The 22,966-nt window shown below is 39.7% G+C and overlaps 1 protein-coding gene across 9 annotated transcripts in view; it reads left to right on the top strand.

The window, feature by feature from the left end:
- Positions 1 to 22,966, top strand: part of LOC134349452 (uncharacterized) — a 420,820-nt gene that overhangs the window by 267,504 nt on the left and 130,350 nt on the right. For all 9 annotated transcript variants that reach the window (XR_010018683.1, XM_063053823.1, XM_063053798.1 and 6 more), the window contains one exon: positions 6,144 to 6,323. Coding sequence is in view for 8 of the 9 variants with exons in the window: in XM_063053823.1 (XP_062909893.1) it covers positions 6,144 to 6,323 (180 nt within the window). In the remaining variant the exon portion in view is untranslated. The remainder of the gene's footprint in view (positions 1 to 6,143; positions 6,324 to 22,966) is intronic.

Raw genomic sequence — 22,966 nt, 5'->3', positions numbered from 1 at the left:
ATTCTCCTCTGATCTCTCTCATTAACAAAGTGCATGACCATACACTTCGCAAAACTGGATTCCACCTGTCACTTCTTTGCCCATTATCCTGATCTGTCTACATCTTTCTTCAGATTTACTGCTTCCTCAACACTTCCTGCCCTTCCACCTAGCTTTGTGCCAGCCACAAACTTGGCTACAAGCCCATCAATTCCGTCATCCAAATTACTGACACATAATGTGAAAAATGGGGTCCCAACACCGACCTCTGCAGAACACTACTAGTCACTGGCAGCCAATTTTCTATCCATGCAAGTACCCTTCCTGTTAAACAGCCTCATGTCAGTTTAAAGAACAGAGGTGGTCAGTAGCATTAAATTACTTGGCATTAACGTATCAGAGGATCTGTCCTGGGACCAGTACATAAGTGTTGTCACAAAGAAGGCATCACAGCACCTCTACTTTTGTAGAAGTGTATGTAGATTCGGCAGGTCTGAAAAATCTTTGATAAGCTCCTATAGGTGCACGCTGGAGAGTATCCTAACTAGTTGTATCCTGGCCTGACATGGATACACCAATGCCAAGGAACAGAAAAGGTGATGGAATGTGGTGGATACATTGGGCCATCACAGGCAAAGTCCTCCTCACCATTGAGTTCAGTTACAGGGAGCGCTGCCAGAAGAAAGCAGCATCCATCATTAAAGACCACCCACCATCCAGGCCATGTCCTCTTCTCATTACTACCATTGGACAGGAGGTTCAGAAGCCTTAGTTCTCACACCACCAGCATCGGTTATTACCCTACAACCATCAGGCTCATTGATCACTTCTCTGAACTAATTCCACAGTCTGCAGACTTATTTTCAAGTACTCATGTTCTCAGTATTATTTTTATTGGCATTTTCTCTTTTGTATTTTGGTATTTGTCAGTCCTTGTAAATCTAAAGTTCTTCCTAAAATTCTATTTTCTCTGTAAATGCCTGCAAGAAAATGAATCACAAGATAGTACATTGTAACATATATTGTATATGTTACAATAGACTTTGAAATTTGCAGGGAAAATCTGCACATACAGCAGCAAAGGATAGGATGAAACATGTGTTACTAAGGTTTGAGACAACGGCTTTAATAGCTGTGCCATTGCCATTACATTGCCTTTGGACTTTTGGTCAATTACCTTCATTTTGGTTCTTGATCCCTTTGTTAGCAGTAAGAAATTTGCTCTACCTGTTCTGTCTATATCTTTACATACGTACTTCTATCAGATCCGCTCAGAATCAGAATCAGGTTTGATATCACCGACATATGTCATGAAATTTGTTAACTTTACGGCAGCAATACGATACATGATAAATAAATATAGAGAAATAAACCCTGAATTGCAATAAGTACAGACACATGCATATATTTATTTATTTATTATATATATATATATACACATACACACACACACAGACATGCATATACAGAATATATATACAAACGTATATCTATTAAATAGTTAAGTTAAAACTGAAGCAGTGAGTCTGATGGCTAACATGAGAGGGCACAGTTTTAAGGTGCTTGCAAGTAGGTATGGAGGGGATGTCAGGGGTAATTTTTTTTACGCAGAGAGTGGTGAGTGCGTGGAATGGGCTGCTGGCCACGGTGGTGAAGGTGGATACGTTAGGGACTTTTAAGAGATTCCTGGATAGGTACATGGAGCTTAGAAAAATAGAGGGCTATGGGTAACCCTAGGTAATTTCTAAAATAAATACATGTTTGGCACAGCATTGTGGGCTGAAGGGCCTGCATTGTGCAGTAAGTTTTCTATGTTTCTATTTAAAATAAATAGTTAAAAAAAAACAAACAAATAAAAAAAAGTAGTGAGGTGGTATTCATAGGTTCAATGTCCACCTCGAAATCATATGGCAGAGGGGAAGAAAGTGTTCCTGAATCGCTGAGTGTGTCGAAAGATCTCTGGTCTAAGGAGAACAACCATTACTTCTCTAATCCATATACATAAATAAATTCCCTAATTGTTAGAAACTGTCTAGTAAATGTTCATGCAAAAAGGTGATTAGGTTTGGAGTTTGGGTGCTGGCAACCACTGAGGGTCCTGAAGACATTGGCATTGAGTTCATAGTATGGTATTGCGAAAACTAAGAAAAGCAATTTAAAAAGGTGGAAGAAGATGGTTGTGAGAGCGCTGGCAGCAGTCCGGTTGACCATTTCGGTGTGGATGTGCCTCTTTCATTGATGGTGTGACAGTGATGGGGCTGTGGTTAAGTTACTGTACTAGCGTTAAGACTAACAGTCCAGAAATGCAAGTTCAAATCCCACCATGGCTTAGGGCCAGGACTAACAGTCCAGAAACCAGAGTTTAAATCCCACCATGACAGGTGTAGAAGTTAAGTTCAATTAATGTGTAAATTAGAATAATTGCAACTATTCCTCAAAAATCACTGGATTGTTGTAGAAAATCCATAAAGTTCACTAAAATGTGAAGAGGAAATCTTCCTTCTATACCTGGCCCATTCAATGTTGTTGACTCTCAAATCACTGTGAAAAATAGCTTAACAAAATTCAAAGTGCATTTATTATCAATGTGTACTGTATACAACCTTGAAATTCGCCACCTTACAAATAGCCACAAAACAAAGAAACCCAACAGAACCAACTTAAAAAGACCACCAAACACCCAATGTGCAAAAAGAAAAGAACAAATCGTGCAAACAATAAAGAGGAAGTAAATAACATTCAGTTCACAAAAGTAAGTTCACAGCCACAAAGCCAGTCATCACTAGCAGGTCCAGGAGCCCATTAGTTGCAGGCCACAGCCTCAGTTCAGTGCAAAGATGAGCAAACCTTGTGGAGCAGTGAGCTGAACACCATCCCGTCCCTCTCCTCCGCTCCTAACACCTTCACCTTTTCAATCTGGCCCAATGCTTAAATCGGCCAAACACTGGCTCATTCTTTGCTCTCAGACCCAGGCCCCGCCATCTCAGTTCGGTCCAGCCCGCAACCATCCTGCACCCTCGAGACTTCGGTTCACACTGCAAAAATGCCAGGCTGTACAGGCGGTTTGAAAGCTCAACTCTGAAAGGGACCCAGTAAATAAGCCACCCAGTAATTATATTATCACTAGAATCACAAAGAATAAAATCAGATGGATCATCTGTCATTGAATGTAGACACAGCAAAGTCACTCTCAATTCATTCAACCATACGAAGTCTTTCTGACAAACATTTAGGTATCTAATTTAAGAGTGGTTCATTGGCTTGTCAGCAGCAAACTGATATGGTTGTAATCAGAGTCAGACTTAAACCATGGGTCAGACTCTTACATCACAATATCTGACTGGACAGAGTCACCGGAGATGCCAATATAATGGTATGCAGGTTAGAAGGAGCAACCCAGCAATGTTAACTCCAAACCCCTTGAGGTCTTAGGGTATCAGGTCAAACATGGCTTCCCTCCAATTTGTATTTCTTCATGTGGAACAACATTTGGAAGAAGCACTGAAACTGACACTGTATTTAGTGTGGTACAGCACAAAAACAGGCCCCATTGGTCCAATTCATGAATGTTGACTGTTTGCCAAGTAAGCTAGTCTCATCTACCTGCATTTAGCCCAAAACCCTCTAAGGGGTAATGACTGAACTGGCAGTGTCTTGAAGGATATAGCTGCCAGCTCTGTCAGCCCTGGTGGCAGTGAGCACTTGAACACTTGTTGCGAAGGTGGGACTTTATTATGCTAAAAGTCACCACACACCACAGACAATCCAGTGCCTGGCGTCACTTTATAGACATATAATCAATCTATACATATAAATTATCTTGCGTATTTATATTTATTGAGTGTTTTTAAAAGATTATTATTGTGTTCCTTAACATTGTGTTTTTTTGTGCCATATTGGATCTGGAGTAAAAATTATTTTATTTTCCATTACACTTGTGTACTGGAAATGTCATTAAGCAATCCTGATGATAAGACTCTAAAAAGAACTGGCAACTCAGAAATAGGCATCCATGAAGTGCTGTGGACCACCATCAGCAGCAGAAATGTATCTCATCAACTCTGTAAGCTTGTATATCCCTCACTCTATCAAGCCAGAGGCTTAACCTGGTATAATCCCGCTTTTCAGGAATCAATGGCCATGGAGGCTGGCATGGATTCGATGAGTCCTGGGGCCGATCAGCCATTGTCACATTGAATGGCGGGGAGATCTGTGGGGCCAAATGATCTCTATTATGTAATGGAGAGTACAAATGGCAGGGAACACTTAAACAGCTTACTGAAGGAAGACATGGGGACTTAGCCCGACCGGAGGAGATAGCAGAGGTACTTAATGAGTACTTTGCTTCAGTATTCACTATGGAAAAGGATCTTGGCGATTGTAGGGGTGATGTACAGCGGACTGAAAATCTTGAGCATGTAGATATTAAGAAAGAGGATGTGCTGGAGCTTTTGGAAAGCATCAAGTCACCAGGACTGGATGAGATGTACCCCAGGCTACTGTGGGAGGCGAGAGAGGAGATTGCTGAGCCTCTGACGATGATCTTTGCATCATCAATGGGGACGGGAGAGGTTCCGGAAGATTGGAGGGTTGCGGATGTTGTTTCCTTATTCAAGAAAGGGAGTAGAGATAGCCCAGGAAATTATAGGCCAGAGAGTCTTACTTCAGTAGTTGGTAAGTTGATGGAGAAGATCCTGAGAGGCAGGATATATGAACAATTGGAGAGGTATAATATGATTAGGGATAGTCAGCATGGCTTTCTGAAAGGCAGGTCGTGCCTTACGAGCCTGATTGAATTTTTTGAGGATGTGACTAAACACATTGATGAAGGTAGAGCAGTAGATGTAGTGTATATAGATTTCAGCAAGGCATTTGATAAGGTACCCCATGCAAGGCTTATTGAGAAAGTAAGGAGGCATGGGATCCAAGGGGACATTGCTTTGTGGATCCAGATCTGGCTTGCCCACAGAAGGTAAAGAGTGGTTGTAGACGGGTCATATTCTGCATGGTCGGTCACCAGTGGTGTGCCTCAGGGATCTGTTCTGTGACCCCTACTTTTCATGATTCTTATAAATGACCTGGATGAGGGAGTAGAAGGATGGGTTAGTAAATTTGCTGATAACACAAAGGTTGGGGGTGTTATGGATGGTGTGGAGGGCTGTCAGAGGTTACAGCGGGACATTGATAAGATGCAAAACTGGGCTGAGAAGTGGCAGATGGAGTTCAACCCAGATAAGTGTGAAGCGGTTCATTTTGGTAGGTCAAATATGCTAGAAGAATATAGTATTAATGGTAAGAGTCTTGGTAGTGTGGAGGATCAGAGGGATCTTGGAGTCCGAGTCCTTAGGACACTCAAAGCTGCTGCACAAGCTGACTGTGTGGTTAAGAAGGCATATGGTGCATTGGTCTTCATCAATCGTCCCTGGTCAGACCCCACTTGGAGTACTGTGCTCAGTTCTGGTCGCCTCATTACAGGAAGGATGTAGAAACCATAGAAAGGGTGCAGAGGAGATTTATAAGGATGTTGTCTGGATTGGGGAGCATGCCTTACGAGAATAGGTTGAGTGAACTTGACCTTTTCTCCTTGGAGAGACAGAGGATGAGAGGTGACCTGATACAGGTGTATAAGATGATGAGAGGCATTGATCGTGTGGGAGGCTTTTTCCAAGGACCGAAATGGCTAGCACAAGAGGGCACAGTTTTAAGGTGCTTGGAAGTAGGTACAGAGGAGATGTGAGGGGTAAGTTTTTTACGCAAAGAGTGGTGAGTGCAGGGAATGGGCTGCCGGCGATGGTGGTGGAAGTGGATACGATAGGATCTTGTAAGAGACTCTTGGATAGGTACATGGAGCTTAGAAAAATAGAGGGCTATGGGTAACCCTAGTAATTTCTAAGGTAGGGACATGTTCGGCACAGATTTGTGGGCCGAAGGCCCTGTATTGTGCTGTAGGTTTTTTAAGTTTTCTATGTTTGCTGTGCTGGAAGTAAGAATACATGCTTAAAAAATTGACCTCTGGCATCATCAATTTTGACCTCATCAATTTTGAAACTTTGAGTGATCTGAAAGATAGCACATGGTTATATTTTTGTTACTATGCTCATAATGTGGCAAAATAACATGAAAGGGATAGAAAATAATAAGAACTACTTTATCCCAATTTTTAGGAAGGAAAAGTTGACAGGAATCCATTTAGAAATTTCCTGGATGATCGTCGGCGTACAGGTCCCTTGCCTGAGGGGGATAAGAAAGTTGGAAGTCGACGTCATGTGCAGAACTGGGGCAGCTCTGACTTTGAGATGGTAAAATATGATACTGAAAAGAAGTGCTGTGAGAAAGACTGGCAGGTAAGTTAAAACCAATGCAGAGAAATGTTGCATAATGTGTTTTGTAGCTATGTATTTGGTGATCTCAAAGATAATGTTAATAATTGTTATGCAAATTGCAATGACAATTTTTAATGAAAATTTAAGCTATTGCATTGAGGATTACTACCATGTAAGGATCTGGAAATTTTCTAGGATTGTTCATTGCCATATATTCACAAGATCAATTTTATTGGATCTGGGTGAATTGGACTTATCTCCTCAATTTCTTCTGAGAAACATAAGCATAACTTAACATTTGCAGTGATAGAACTTATCAGGAACTTCTCAAACAGGAAACCATTGGTGTAACCTCCCAGATATAGCACCCAGTAACACTGAGACACTCTTAAATAAAGCAGGGCAGGTCACAGCATTGTAGAGAGAAATCAAGTTAAATGTTTCAGACTGATGATCTGATTTCAGATTTAGAAAATCAGCAGTATCTTGCTCTTGGAATCAGACATGACTTTCTATATAGTTTACTCCCTTTAAGTTTACTTTGTAAACTTTATCTTTCAATCTTTTACGCATTCTGATTTTGGATTTGCGTGCTTCACAATATGTAAATGGTTCTGTCAAAGAAGGGTACAGTCGTGTAGTTCAAATATTTACCCATAAATCAGAGCACACTTGAAGTTTCTTCCTTCAGAACCAATAACTGATAAAATAAGCCTGAGGATAGTATTTCCTAACTGCTTACGTGTTTCATTGAATGTTAAGGATCACAGTCTCTCAATTCAGACTAGTAAATAAATGCAAGCTACAAACTGGATGGAAGCCCGAGAAGAATTTATTCATCATATATGCTGGGAAAGCACTAGAACCTTTTTCAAATGCAGACTAGTTTGTATGTAATTCACAGCAGTTTTATTCTTAAATTTGTAAACTGGAATGCCACCAGTGAAAATCATGTTGCCACTTTGCAAGGCAGGGCATCAGTATTTTATGCAACATGCTGAAATTTCTTGAGATGTATTTGTATTAATTGACAAGTAGATTCTTGGAAATAGATTTTTAAAATTTATTAATTCTCAGGATCTTGATAATACTTATGTTGCTTCCACTGAGGAGTCAGTTAAAGGTCAACCAATCAGTGGTTCTGAAATTATACACATGCCAGATGAGATAAACATGGTAGGTAAACAATGAACCTGGTAGTTTTTTGCAACAGTCAAGTACTTCCATGGTTAATGTTACCAAGTCTTGTTTTTGGTTAAATTGCCAGATTTATTTAATTACTTGATTCCCTAGCTGCCGTGCTGGGATTCAACTTGAATCTACAGGTCTACACCCAAGAACTCAGTATGCATGGTGGTTAGCTGCCACAAAATCACAACCACTAAGAAAATGTTCCATTCCTTGGATTATGCTATTTGTCTAGAAGTAAATGTTCTTGTTAAAATTTTGTTTTATCTTGCTGGTGTGTTAACTACATTTTAGTGTGGGTAAGTCTGAAATATGCTGAAGTATGAATAAGCTATGAAGAGTAATTTTTAAAATTGATTTCAAATAGATAAATCTAAAGAATACAGCCTGTGTTCTTTCATCTATTTAAACAAAGTTCTTGCCACAAGAACCTCCATAAATGGTTTCTGATGGTATATTATGAATTTCATTCACCTGTTCTTGATTGGCCTGCAGCAATCCTAGAAGGTGGCATGAAGGGAAAAATAGCATTCAGATAGCAACCATAGAAGGATGAAGTGTACACGGGATGGGGAAAGAACACCAAGATTTTCAGAGAGGATACTGCAATATAAGTGGATAAGATCAATGTCAGGAGGGCAGTTCCTATTGAGAGGAAAGGGAGTTTTGAGAATGATCAAAATCATAAATAACCATTAATGGAAAGGCATAGTGTGGACTGCTGGGGGTGGGGGGAGAGTGGAAATTAGGCTTGGTAATGCCCATGTTTTAGTTGCAGTGAGGATACTTACGAATACAAACTATTGTCTTTGGTATATTTCCAACTGGAAGTGTGCTGAATGTATATTTGTAAATGAGTTAGTTCCTGAGCACTAAATGCATGAAACAGAACAGGCAGATCACCACAGTTTAGAGCTCTGTGTTTCACTCTATGATCTTTCTGAACCTTGCACAGCTTTATGTGATGTGAAGCAGATTGAAGCCACATAAATATTGTCACTACAGAGGCAGGTCAGAGGCTTTGTGTTCTGAGGCTAATAATGTGCTCAAGAATTTGCATCACCTTAAAGATGCAAGTCAGGTGAGGTGAAATATCTTGACTTTTCTGGATGAGTGCAGCTTCAGCAAAGGTTAAGAAGTTCAACATCGAATTCAAAGTAGCCCACTTGATTGCACTAGATATGACACTAAACTTTCATTCTCTCTATTACTGGTACTCATTAGCTGCAATGTACACCATTAACAAAATGAGCTTCATTTATTTGCCAGGCTGCTGTGTAGGCACATTCCAGACCCATGAGCTGTGCCGCCAGGCTAGATAAATGAAACGGATGCAATGAGACATGAGCTGCTGCAAGTTGCACAGTATTCTATCATGTCATTAGGCTCAGGTGCTGGGCTTCCCAACAACACTGGATTTAAGTCAGCTTACCACTACCCTCACACGACCTTACCCAGTGATCCAACTCCTGAAAATTGAATATAATGTAAATAGCATTTTCCAGCACTTTCATTAGGGTTCATTAATTATTGTGTAGATTCTTTGCTAATTTATTTGATTTGGCAATTTGTGCAGTTCTTTTGAGTTGCTGGTGTCTTCAATAGTTGTTTGCTGTCATTGGTGAGTTAAAGGTAGTTGAAGGTATTTGAGAGAGGCATTTTTGGATTCACCAAGGAGGTTATCACAGAGGTTGTATATACACCTGCAACTACAAGTCTGACCTTGTACACTTTTCCAGTAATAAAGAACTCAAAGTTCACTACTTTCACAGCTAATTTCCACTCTGCTCTCACTTTCACATGCTTCAATTGTGGTTCTTTCCTTTCTGGATTCTGTTTCCATCTCACAGAAACTAGCAACAATTATACATTACACACCTACAGACTTTCAGTTATCTTGACTATACCTTCTCCCTTCCTGACTTCTCCAAGTTACTGTGTCTGCTTTGATCATGAGACTTTCCACACAGGTGACCCCGAGATAGTGGTTTCCACACTATCGCATTTGTAGAACACTTGACCACATCTCCTGCACCTCTACTCTCTGCCACTCTGCTGGACAGAGTATCCCTACATGTGCTTTCTGGTTACCAGCCTCCACCTTCTAAGGATCACCTGTTCCAATTTCTGGTACCTTCAGTGAGATTCTATCACCAAACTAATCTACCCGTTCAACATTCTGAAGAGACTCTTCCCTCAGGATTTCCTCATCTACTGTTCTGTCTCTACCAATCATTGTCCTTCCACCACTTTCCCATGCCACGACAAGAGATGCAAATTCTGTCCTATTAGCACCTCACTCAGCAGAGAAAGCAGGCCAGTGGTGTAGTGCCATCCACACCGGACTGTGAGGCGAATTTGAATCCGGCCGGATCCTTGCATACTTTTCATCTGTGCTGGATTGAGCGGCAGGCTAGCAACTCGGCCTCGAAAAAAGAAACAAACAAAATGCTAAAGAAACGATGTACCGCAAGGCACCAGAAGGAACAACAGCAACCCTCCAGACAGCCAAACAGTCCCTCTGTTGACTTAGTCCTGCATTCAATGCTCACACTGTAAATTGGGATGACCATGTCATGCAGCATTTGTGTTCAGTCCTCCAAGATGAGCCTCAGCTTCCTGTTCCCTGCCACATTAAATCCCCATCTGACTTGTCTGTCTGTGGCCTACTGTACTGTTGTAATGAAGCCCAATAAAGGCTTGAGGAACTGTACCTTGCACATGGGCATGTTGCAATTTTCTGGGTTTATATGGGATCTAATTGCTTTCTCACTGTATGTATCAACACTAGCTATTTCTGCTGCTGGTCAGCTAGAAAGTAATTTGAACAGACACTGGAAATGTACGGAGTACAAAGAGAGGAACTCAGCAGGCCAATCTACCTCTGAGAGGCAGCTTCACCATGCACCTATACACCAATCGCCAGAAAAAGCAGAATTTCTCAGAAGCCATCCATTTCAATTCCACTTCCCATTCCCATTCCAACATGTCAGTCCATGGCCTCCTCTACTCCCACAATGAGGCCACGCCCAGGTTGGAGGAGCAACACTTTATATTCTATCTGGGTAGCCTCCAACCTGATGGCATGGATATCGATTTCTCAAACTTCTGGTAATGCCCCCCTCCCCTTCACAATTCTGCATTCCTGTTTTCCTCTCTCACCATATCTCTCTAACTGCCCATCACCCCTTCTGGTGCTCCTGCTCCTTCCCTTTCTTCCATGGCCTTCTATCCTCTCCTATCAGATTCCCCCTTCTCCAGCCCTCCAGTTCAGCAATCAACTTCCCAGCTCACCCTCTTTACTTTACCCTCTCCCCTCTCCTGGTTTCACCTATCACCTACCACTTTGTACGACTTACTCCCCTCCCCCCACCTTCTTACTTTGACTTTCCTTTCTTTCCAGTCCTGATGAAGGGTCCGAAATGCCGACTGTTTACTCTTTCCCAATAATCCTGCCTGACCATCTGCATTCCTCCATCATTTTGCATGTGTTGTTTCAGATTTCCAAGTTCTGCAGATTTTCTCATATTTGTGAGAGTACAGAGAAAATTCAGTGCTGTTCTGTAGTTTCTTTCCCAAAGTCAAAGCTGAGTTTGACCTAAGTAAAAGTACATGTACAGTATGTACCACTGCTATAAGAAACTTACTCCCAGTAACAACACAGGCACATAGGGTCATGGAAGCATTCACAAGAAAAACACAAACTATACACAATTTTTACAAGAAATAACACAATTAGAATACAAAATAAGAATTATAAAGTAATGTAATGTTAATGTAAAGTCGTCAAAGTGGTCATAGTTTTGCTAACCTGTAATGTTTAGGTCGTGCAGGTTGGTCCAGTGAACTTGGTGGTGTTTGACTTCTGGCTTATTGAAGTGAATATGACTTGGTAGGTTGAGATGTTTTCACCACTGGAAAAGTTTCAAACAAGGGGACACAGTGGCAAGATTTGGGTGAATTAGTTCAAAGATTCAAAGTATGTACCATTAGCCAGAAAACTAAGTAATGGGAGAGCAGCTGGAGAGCTGGCAGGCTGCTGATGAGTGTCATGAGAAGGAAAGGAAATGGGCAGCCAATGCAGTGTACCCCTGTGGCTATTCCCCTCAATAATAAAGTATACCACCTTGGATACTGTTGAGGGGGATGAACTACCGGGGGAGCCGCAGTGACCGGGTCTCTGGCACTGAGTCTGGTGCTGTGGCTCTGAAGAGAAGAGAGGTGAAGAGCACTGTAGCAGTGATAGGATTTTCCATAGCTAATAGAGACCAGATTCTGTGGGCATGATAGAGACACCTGGATAGTATGTTGCCTCTCAGGTGCCAGGATCAGGGATTCTTGGATCGGGTGGTGAGCAACCAAAAGTCTTGGTACATATTGGCACCAATGACATAGGTAGGAAAGGTGAGCAAGTTCTGAACAGAAATTTTAGGGTGCTAGGTAGAAAGTTGAATAGCAGGACCTCCAGGATAGTAGTTTCTGGATTGCTGCCTGTGCCATACACAAGTGAGAGTAAAAATAGGATGATTTAGCTGAGGAAATTGTGCAGGGGGCAGGGTTTCAAGTCTCTCGATCATTGGGATCTTTTCTGGCTACAAAAGGGATGGGTGACACCTGTATCCGAGGAGAACCAATATCCTTGCAAGTTTGCTAGAGGTGTTCAGGAGGGTTTAAACTAATTTGGCAAGTGGATGGAAACTGGAGAGACAGGGCTGAGGATAGGGTAGTTGGTTTACAAATAGAGGCAGTGTGTAATGAGACTGCCAGCAAGGTTAGGTTGATGATAGAGCAAAATTGCATTCAATAGGATGAGTTGAAATGTAAAAGAGGGACAAAATTGAACAGGGTAATGAATATAGGACTGAAGGTGTTACATTGAAATGCAGTCAGTATACGGAATAAGGCTGATGAACTTGTAGCACAGTTACTGTTTGGCGTGCATGATATTGTGGGCATCCCTGAAGCATGGCCGAAAGAAACTTATAGCTGGAAGTAGTATTCTTTCCAATATTTTTTATTAGTTTCTACATAGAAGAATACAGAGTACAAGGAAGTATATATAAAAGGTCAAAAAAGATTTTTTAAAACTGCCAATTACATTATATCTATCCATAATAACAATCTCATTACCCCATATTCATGTAAGTTAATCAGTAGTTATATTGAAATATACTAATTTATTACAAAAAAAAGAATCTAACTCCCTACCAAGACCGAAGCTGTTTATTAAGGAGAAAAAAGCTAAAATACCTTCTCATATAATAAAAAATAATAATAGCCAACATTTGAATTGAAACAATGAATTGAACGTTTTGAAAATAATTCAGAAAAGGTCCCCACAATGTTTGAAGGTCTTGATGAGATTCAGAAATTGAACAACAAATCTTCTCTAAGTCTAAGCATGACATAACGTCATATAACCATTGAGCATGAGTAGGAGGAAAAACATTTTTCCATCTAAACAAAAGCACCCTCCTAGCTATAAGAGAGCTAAAGGTCAAAATAAGTAAGTCAGATATCTTCAGCTTGATATCTTGTCCGGCAACAATACCAAATAGGGCCGTCAGAGGATTAGGCTTAAAATTGACTTTGAAAAGTAAAAAAAAGCTTGAAAAACTTCCTTCCAATATTTTTCAAGACTCGGACAAGTCCAAAACATATGAATTAATGAAGCTTCTCCATTATTACATCTGTCACAGTAGGGAGATATATCCGAATAAAAACGAGATAGCTTATCCTTAGTTATATGAGCTCTACTACCACCTTAAATTGTATGAGGGAATGGCGAGCACATAACGATGAAGTATTAACCAGTTTAAAAATTTTATTCCAAGTTTCCTCAGATATTGATGTCTGTAAATCTTATTCCCAGAGATTCTTAATTTTGTCTAAAGGAACATTCCTCGTCTCCAGTAACATGCCATAAATATTAGATATTGAACCATTATGAAAAGGTGTCAAATTGAAAATTGCGTGTAGTAAGTTCTTATCTGAGCTTATAGGAAATGTGCATAATTGAGATCTGAGAAAGTCTCTGATTTGTAAGTATCTAAAGAAGTGAGTTTTGGGTAAGCTGACAGTTGCTCAAATGAAAAAAGATTTCCTCCAACAAACAGATCCCAAAAACATTTAATACCCAAATTGTCCCATTCTTTAAAAACTAAATCAGTCATGGAGCGTTAAAAAAGAGTTAGAATAAGTGGGACTTGAAAGGGAAATTCTCAATGTTTCTAAATTGTATCCAAATCCTCAGAGTATGGTTAACTATTAAATTATCAGTTAGTTTACTTACAGATAAAGGAAGTGAGAATCCAAGAAGAGAAATAATAGATAATTTATTAACAGAGTTAGTTTCTAAAGAAACCCATACCGGACAGTGTACACGATTAATATAATACAGCCAAAACGTAAGATATTGTATATTAACTGCCCAGTAATAAAACTTAAAATTGGGTAAGGCTGAACCTCCAGACTTTTTAGATATTTGGAGATGAACTTTATTTAATCAAGGACGTTTATTTTTCCACATATAAGAGGACAAAATAGGATCAAGAGAGTCAAAAAAAGGATTTAGGAATAAAAACGGGTAAAGCCTGAAAAAGATATATAAATTTAGGTAGAATATTCATTTTAATAGAATTAATTTGTCCAATCAATGATATTGAAAAAGTTGACCAATTTAATGATATCCTTTTTACATGGTTCAATAAAGTAAGAAAGTTTTCTTTAAACAGGTGTTTGTAATTCTTAGTGACTCTTTCACCCAAATAAGTAAATTGATTCCTAACAATTTTAAAAGGGAGATTAGTATTAATTGATACCAAATTATTTGAAGGAAATAATTCACTCTTATGTAGGATCAATTTATATCCTGAAAACTGGCTGAAACTGGAGAGTAAAGAAAGTATGCAAGGTAACAAGGTCTCAACATTAGAGATAAAAAACAATATATCATCAGCGTAAAGAGAGATTTTGTGAGTAATACCTCGCCTTAAAATACCACGGATATCATTAGATTCTCGAAAAGCAATGGCTAGGGGTTTTAAAGCTAGATCAAAGAGCAAAGAACTCCACTGACAGCCTTGTCTAGTTCCGCGGTGAAGTTTAAATGGTTTGGAATTTTGAAAATTAGTAAGAACCCGAGCAGAAGGAGATAAATAAAGTAATTTAATCCATGGAATAAAATCTGGTCCAAAATTAAATTTTTCTAAGGTTTTAAATAAATAATTCCATTCAACCCGATCGAAGGCCTTCTCAGCATCTAAGGATATCACACATTCTGATATCTCCTGAGAAGGAGAGTAAATAATATTTAATACACGGCGTATATTAAAATGCGAATGTCAGTTTTTAATAAATCCAGTCTGATCATCAGAGATAATAGAAGGTAAAATATTTTCAATCCTACGAGCCAGAACTTTAGAAAGGATTTTAGTATCAACATTGAGTATGAAATTGGTCTATATGTAGAGCATTCAGTTGGGTCCTTGTTCTTTTTCGAGGATAAGCAAAATAAAAGCTTCATAGAAAGATTGAGGCAAGCTATCCAATTTGAAAGAATCCAGAAAGACTAAGTGTAACTGCGATATAATTAATGAGGAAAAAGCCTTATAAAATTCTCCAGAAAATCCATCTGGACCCGGAGCCTTCCCCGAGTGTAATGAACATATAGCCTCGGCAATTTCCTCATAAGAAATGGGTTGATCCATCGGTTTGCAATTATCTGCAGAAAGTGCAGGGATATTTAATTGATCAAGAAATTATTCACCACAGTACTATCTTTAGGGAAATCAGAACTATAAAGTTTAGAATAGAATTCTCTAAAGGTATCATTTATTTCAGAGTGATCAGTTGTCCTATCACCATTAGTTTTACAAATTTCTTTAATTTGTCATTTAACTACAGAAGTTTTTAATTGGTTGGCCAATACTTTGCCTGATTTATCTCCATGAATGTAAAATTGAGTTTTATCTTTAAGAAGTTCAGTTTCAATTGGATATGTTAACAGAAGATCATATTTAGTTTTAACTTCGACACGTCTTTTATATAAAACAGGATCTGGAGCTACAGCATATTTTTGATCTAATTGTTTCAATTGATTGGCTAATTCAGTTCTTTCTTTATTAGCTTTATTCTTAACACTCGCAGTGTAAGAAATAATTTGTCCTCTAATACAGGCCTTGAAAGTATCCCATACAGTAAGATTAGAAGTCTGTTCCTTTTTATTCTATTCAAAAAACAGAATAATATGCCTCTCTAGAAATTTTAAAAATTCCTTACCAGATAACAAAGTTGTATTAAAATGCTAAAATCTGTTTGTTTGAGGAAGACCAGGGAGATTTAAAGATAGAAATACAGGGGCAGGATCTGAAACAGCAATCTCTTTATATACACAGGAATGAACTGATGAAATCATTTGACTATCGATAAAAAAAATCAATCCTGGAACATGTACGATGGACATAGGAAAAAAATGACTACTCCCTATCTAAAGGATGTAAAAAACGCCAAACATCAACAATACCACACTTGAATAAAAAAAGATTGAATAAACAAAGCTGATTTATTAAGGGACACTGGTTTAGAAGATGATCGATCTAACATTGGGTTTAGCCAATAGTTAAAATCTCCTCCCATCACCAGAGAATAGAGACTCAAATCTGGTAAAAACGAAAAAAGAAACGCTCAAAGAATCCTGGATCATCTACATTTGGGGCATACACATTGGCAAATACTATTAATTTATTATCTACTTTTCCTGAAACTATAACAAAACATCCATTGGTATCCGACGCTACTTTATGTTGGACAAAGGAAAGTGTATTATCTATAAGAATCGAAACTCCTCTAGATTTGGCCTGAAAAGAAGAATGAAAACAAAGTCCATTCCAACGGCTAAAAGAACGTAAATTATCACATTTGCCTATGTGAGTTTCTTGTAAGAAAATAATAGGGTCTTTAAATTTATTAATATAAGCAAAAATCTTATTACGTTTAACAGGGTGACTTAACCCTTTCACGTTAAAACTGAGTAAGTTAATAGTTTGGTCCATTTTTAATATTATTTAAAGGAAGGGTTAAAATGTAAGTTAAAACCAACCCATAAACCTTGAGAAATGGTAACCAAGCAACAAGTTGGTTAAAAATTCGAAAACAGCTTCTGAGAAAAAAAAAACATACCCCCGCCCACCTCCCAAAGAAAGAAGGCCAACCAATAGAAAGCTGGCATCTACAACTATGGACAACCCCCCAAAAAACCTGGTGATCGCTCCAATTAGTTTCAAGGTTATTTCTATTCCAACCTAGACAAAACAATATCCAAACAAGAAATTCAATTCTTATATACAAAAATACAGTATTAAAAATACAAAGGAAATTAGTTACAAAGGTTTACCAAAAGTAAAAGATGCAATTATTCATATAGAAGGACATTAAACATTAATCTTGTATCTTCATGAAAAAACAGACTAAGCAGTTAGCCTTCAAATTTAAAAAGTCTTTGTGCTTCAGCATTCAAATGAAACCATTTGAAGGATCCATCTTTAACGAGATTCTCAGTCAAACTGAGTAGCCAGGGGATAGCTTGAAACCATTGTTAAAAAAAAATCCAACAAAGCTTGTTTAAACTTAGCATGTTCCTGCATAACTTCAAATGAATAATCTTCGAAAATTTTAATATTCCAACCTATAACCAATCATGCCCCTTCGACGGGATCTGCGAATTTAAAGTCTCTCATTTAATCTTGTGTCCTCATGTAAAGACAAATTAAACAGCTAGCCTTCAGATTTTAAAAACCTTTGTGCTTCAACAGTCAAACGAAACCATTTGAAAGAACCATTTTTAAGTGTGATTCTGAGTCGGGCTGGGTAACGAAAGGAAGGCTTGAAACCCTTGTTAAAAAACACAGACATAACTTCTTTGAATTTAGCACATTCCTGTATAACCTCAGGCGAGTAACCTTCGACAATTCTAATCTTACGACCATTATAGTCAATCATGCCTCTTCAACGAGATTCGCGAATTAACGGTTCCTTTGTTTTAAATTCATGGAAACAGATTATTACTGATCTTGGTCTATCTCGCTTAGGTCTAAATACGGGAGGTCTGTGAACTTGATCAATCATAGGCAAAGACGTCAAAATTTCTGGAAATAATTCTTGCAAAATGTTTTCAAAAAATTCCATAGGATGATTACCTTCGATTAATTCTTCGAGGCCCAGAACCCATAGGTTGTTTCTTCTATTTCTATTTTCTAGGTTGATCATCTTCTGTCTCAACTTTTCGTTGGACTTCGATTGCTTTTCACAAAGCTTTTGCAATTCATCCACTTCCATTTCTAGAGACGACAAAATTGCTTCATTATTTTTATACGTTTATCATGTTCATTAAGAGTTGGTTGAATAGAATCTAATTTACCATCTATTTGTTTAAATGCAGAGCTGAATTGTTGAAACTTCACAGAGGCCTCTCGTGTATGACTTTGCAGCAAATCCATAATAGAATCCAAAGAAGCAGGGAGATCATCCTTCTTAGTACTTCTGGCACTCCTTCCAGTCATAATGAAAGAATATCACACTTAAAAAAGAAGTTTTAAGATAGGTTGGAAATAGTAAGATAATTAAGGTTGGACCAATGGCAGATTGTTGTTACTCCATCAGTTACCACCAGGAAAATCCCCAGGAAGTAGTATTCTAAAGGCAGAATGATGCAACCATGGCTGACAAGAAAACCAAAATCAACCTAAAAGCCAAAGAGACTGCATATACAGAGCAAAAATTTGTTGTAAATTAGAGGATTGGGAAGCTTTTAAAAACCAACAGAAAACAACTAAAAAAAAACACTAAGAAGGAAAAGATGGAATACGAAAGTAAGCTACCAAATAATATTAAAGAAGATACCAAAAGTTTCTTCAGATACATAAAGTGTAAAAGGGAGGTGAGAGTAGATATTGAACCACTGGAAAATGATGCTGGAGAGGTAGTAATGGGGACAAAGGAAATAGTGGAAGAACTGAATAAATATTTTGCGTCAGTCTTCACTGTGGAAGGCACTAACAGTATGCCAGAAGTTCGAGTTTTTAAGGGGGAAGAAGAGAGTAAAGTTGCCATTACTAGTGAGAAGTTGCTTGGGAAACTGAAAGATCTGAAGGTAGATAAGTCACCTGGACCAGATGGTGTACACCTCAGGGTTCTGAAAGAGGGGCTGAAGAGATTGTGGAAACATGAGTAATGATCTTTCAAGAATCACTGGATTCTGGCATGGTTCTGGAAGACAGGAAAATTGCAAATGTCACTCCATGCTTTAAGAAGGGAGAGAGGCAGAAGAAAGGAAATTATACGCCAATGAGTCCGACTTCAGTGGTTGGGAAGATGTTGGAATCGATTGTTAAGATTGAGATTTCAGAGTACTTGGAGGCGCATGATAAAATAGGCCAAAGTCAGCATGGTTTCCTTAAGGGAAAATCCTGCCTGACAAATCTATTGGAATTCTTTGAAGAAATAACAAGCAGAGTAGACAAGGAGAATTGGAGGATGTGTACTTGGTTTTTCAGAAGGCCTTTGCTAAACTGCCACACATGAGGCTATTTAACAAGTTAAGAGCCCATGGTATTACTGGAAAAATACTAGCATGGATAAAACATTGGCTGATTGGCAGGAGGCAAAGAGTGGGAATAAAGGGAGCCTTTCTGGTTGGTTGCTGGTTTCTAGTGATATTCTGCAGAGGTCTGCGTTGGAACCTCTTCTTTTTATGTTATATGCTAATGATTTGGATGATGGAATTGGTGGTTTTGTGGCCAAGTTTAGAGATGATAAGAAGTTATCTGGAGGGATAGACAGTGTTGAGGAATAACAGAGACTACAGAAGGATTTTGACAGACTAGGAGAATGATCAAAGAAGTGGCAGGTAGAGTACAGTGTGTTGGAAAGTGTGTAGTCATGCAGTTTGGTAGAAGAAATAAAAGCATAGACTATTTTCTAAATAGTGAGAAAATTCAAAAGTCTATAGTCAAAAGGACTTGGGAGTCCTTGTGCAGGATTCCTTAAAGGTTAATTTGCAGGTTGAGTCAATGGTGAGGAAGGCAAATGCAATGTTAGCATTCATTTTTAGAGGACTAGAATATAAAGAGTGTAATGTTGAAGCCTTAAAAACACTGGTGAGTCCTCATTTGGAGTATTGTGAGTAATTTTGGGCCCCTTGTTTAAGAAAGGATGTGGACCAAGCAAACTTAGAGGAACCAAGAAGGCTCCTGCCCTTCACATAGCAAGCTGGAATGTCAGGACCATGTGTCCTGGGCTCATTAATGACACCCAATAGCCTATGAAGCATGTATGACTGCCATCATAGAGAACTCTGCAGACTGAATACTGAGGTCGTCTGCCTTCAGGAGACTCATTTGGCAGACAGCAGCTCTATGGAGGGTTGAACTACACCTTCTTTTGTCAAGGGAAGTCTCGGGAGAGCCAAGACTATGGTGTCTGCTTTGCGGTAAGGAATACACTTGCCGCAGCTGTTGAGCTCCCATTGGGGTGAACAGACAGAATCCTCCCTCTCTGCCTGTCAGCATCATCTGTCCTAGTCAACTTCATCAGCATCTATGCCTCCACTCTTGGCGCCACCCCCAAAGATAAAGATCTTTTCTAAGGGGCGCTGCATAAAGCATTATCCAAGATGCCTAGCACTGAAGGGTTCTACCTGTTGGGAAACTTCAATTCTCGACTGGCAAAGCCTGGCCCAGCTGTTTGGGCCCATATGGAGTGGGTAAGATGAACAAAAATGGGTAGAGTCTGCTAAAGCTGTGCTGTTACCATGGACTGTGCATGAACAACATATATTTCTAATGCAAGGAGCTTCACAAAGTCTCATGGAAACACCAATGATCTCACCATTGGCATCAGCTAGTCCTGGTCATCACCAGGCATGCAGATTTCAGAAGTGTCTTTATCACCTTCAGCTATCACAGTGCAGACTGTGACACTGACCACTCTCACTCCCTGGTAGTCAGCAAAGTGAGGATTGCACCTAAAAAGCTGCACCACTCTAAGAGAAAGTGTTGACCATGCATCAACGTTTGTTGTGCATTCGGTGCCAAACAAATGCAAAAGTTCACTGACTTCTCTGAAGATACTGTGTCAATCTCCACCTATGACAACAATTCAATCAAAAGCATATGGTTCAGTAAGAGAGAACACATATAAGCAGACTGGTATGAGGAAAGCTGGGAAGAAATGGAACCAGTGACTGAAGCCAAAAGAAAAGCCCTCCTTACCTATAAGAATTATCCCAACACCAGCACCCTGAGAAACAAGGTCTAGAAAGTTGCTTGCCGCCACACCAACATCTGCTGGCTGAACCTGTATCCAGACTGCTGTAGACACAGGGGATGTGTAAGCCATATATGAAGTCATCAAGGAATCCACAGGTCCCTCTGTCACCAAGATTGCCCTTCTGAAGCCTAAGACTGGAGAAGTCATATCTGATCAAGGCAAGCAGCTTCACTGCTGGGTTGAACACAACGTAGGGTTACAAGCGCTGCACTCGAGGCCATCCCAGATCTACCAGTCATGGAGGAGCTAGATGCACTCCACACCGGAAGAGCTCAACAAAGCCATTGACTATTTCGCTTATGGGAAGACCCCTGGAAATGATAGTATCCCTCTAGAAGTTTTGAAGAGTGGCAAACCAGCATTGCTACACCATCTGCTTAAGTTCCTCTGTTTCTGCTGGGAGAAAGGCTACATTCCACAATATATGCAAGATGCCAACATTGTCACCTTGTACAAATACAAGGCCAATCACAGTGGCTTAACAACTACTGCGACATCTCCCTCCTCAGCAACATGGGAAAGGCCTTTACCTGAGTTGTTTTGGCTTGGCTGCAGGATCTTGCTCAGTGTGTCTACCCAGACTCACAGTGTGGTTTTAGAGCAGGCAGATCAACTGTGGATCTTCTCACTATGCCAGCAACAAGAGAAATGTCGAGACAACAGAAAACACTCTTCATCACATTCATTGACTTGACAAAGGTGTTTGACCTGGTCAGCAGAATTGGGTTCTTCAGATTGCTGTAGAAGATAGGCTGTCTTCCAAAACTACAGGGCATGATCACTTCCTTCCATGAAGGCATGCACAGTACTGTCTGCTTTAATAGCGCAACTTCAGAAGCCTTTCCAGAGAGAAACGGTGTAAAGCAATGCTGCGTTCTGACACCGACCCTCTTCGGCACCTTGTTCTTGCTGTTTCAGTATGCTTTTGGAGAAAGTGTCGAGAGTATCTAGCTACCTGCCAGAGCTGACAGCAAACTCTTTAACATTGCTTGCCTTTGCTCCAAGACCAAGAATCGCGAGGTCTGCATCCATGAGTTGTTGTTCACTGACGACCCAGTACTGACTACCCACACAGAAGGCCAACTACAGCATCTGATCATCCACATATCCCATGGCTGCAAGCGGTTTGGGATGACTAATGCCATTGCCCGGGACACTGACTCCCTCTCATCCATCATCATCGATGGTCAAACTCTAGAAGTAGTTGACTCCTTCATCTATCTTGATGAACCATCACAAACACACCTAATTCCTGATGCACACGTGCATTTATTTATTTATTGAGATACAGCCGGAAGTAGGGCTTTCAGCCCCTTTGAGCCACGCCACCCAATAATCTTCCTGTTTAATCCTAGCCTAATCGTGGGTCAGTTTACAATGACCAATTAAGGAGATACCTTCCTAGTACTTTGAGATGGTTACCTTAGCTATTTCATATCTGAGGGACAACAAGAAGGTGGGATCACTGCTGCCTAATAGATTAAGTTTTGTGCCAATTTGAGGTCTTCGAACAGTTTTGTACCGAGATGGCTAAAAGCTGTGTATTTTACCATCAGCTTCTTGCTGAGAATTGACTGCTGAGATATGAATGGGGAAGCTGAGTTGCACCCAGCAATCATAATGAGCAGATTGCCTTATACGTAATAGGCTTAGGTTAGTACTGCATTACACTCCTTTTCAGGGATAAGTCCCCAATGATTTATTTGTAAGATCTTTCATGGAACTCTATTTCCACAGTTTGCTATAATGGGCGATGTATACCATGAAATTGTAAAGTATAGACTTATGGATAAAGTAATGTATGCAGTAAAACTTTATGTAGTCTGGTGTACAGGCAATTAATAACATTTTGGAAAGCACAATGTGCTGATGGCTTGATTTAAATCAATAATAACACAGACTTGCTAGTCATTCAGTGGCTGTGAAAAGAGAGGGCTGTTGTACTGTTCTTTATTTGGCAGCTTGTGAACCAGCTGATCATGCTTCTCCACAGAAGATATGCCAGTGCAGCTGATGAGAAACCCTGTGAAAGTGACAGAGTCTAGATATTAGGATAGTTCCTTGCAGCTGACGGAGCAGAGACAATCCTCAGTTGGGTCCTCATACCACACCGCTACAGCTTTACATCTGTGGGCACATGCAGTGGCAGG

Source organism: Mobula hypostoma, chromosome 1, assembly GCF_963921235.1.
Source record: "Mobula hypostoma chromosome 1, sMobHyp1.1, whole genome shotgun sequence".
NCBI lineage: Eukaryota > Metazoa > Chordata > Chondrichthyes > Myliobatiformes > Myliobatidae > Mobula > Mobula hypostoma.
Note: the sequence above shows the minus strand (reverse complement) of the source record. Positions and strands in the feature narration are given on the sequence as shown.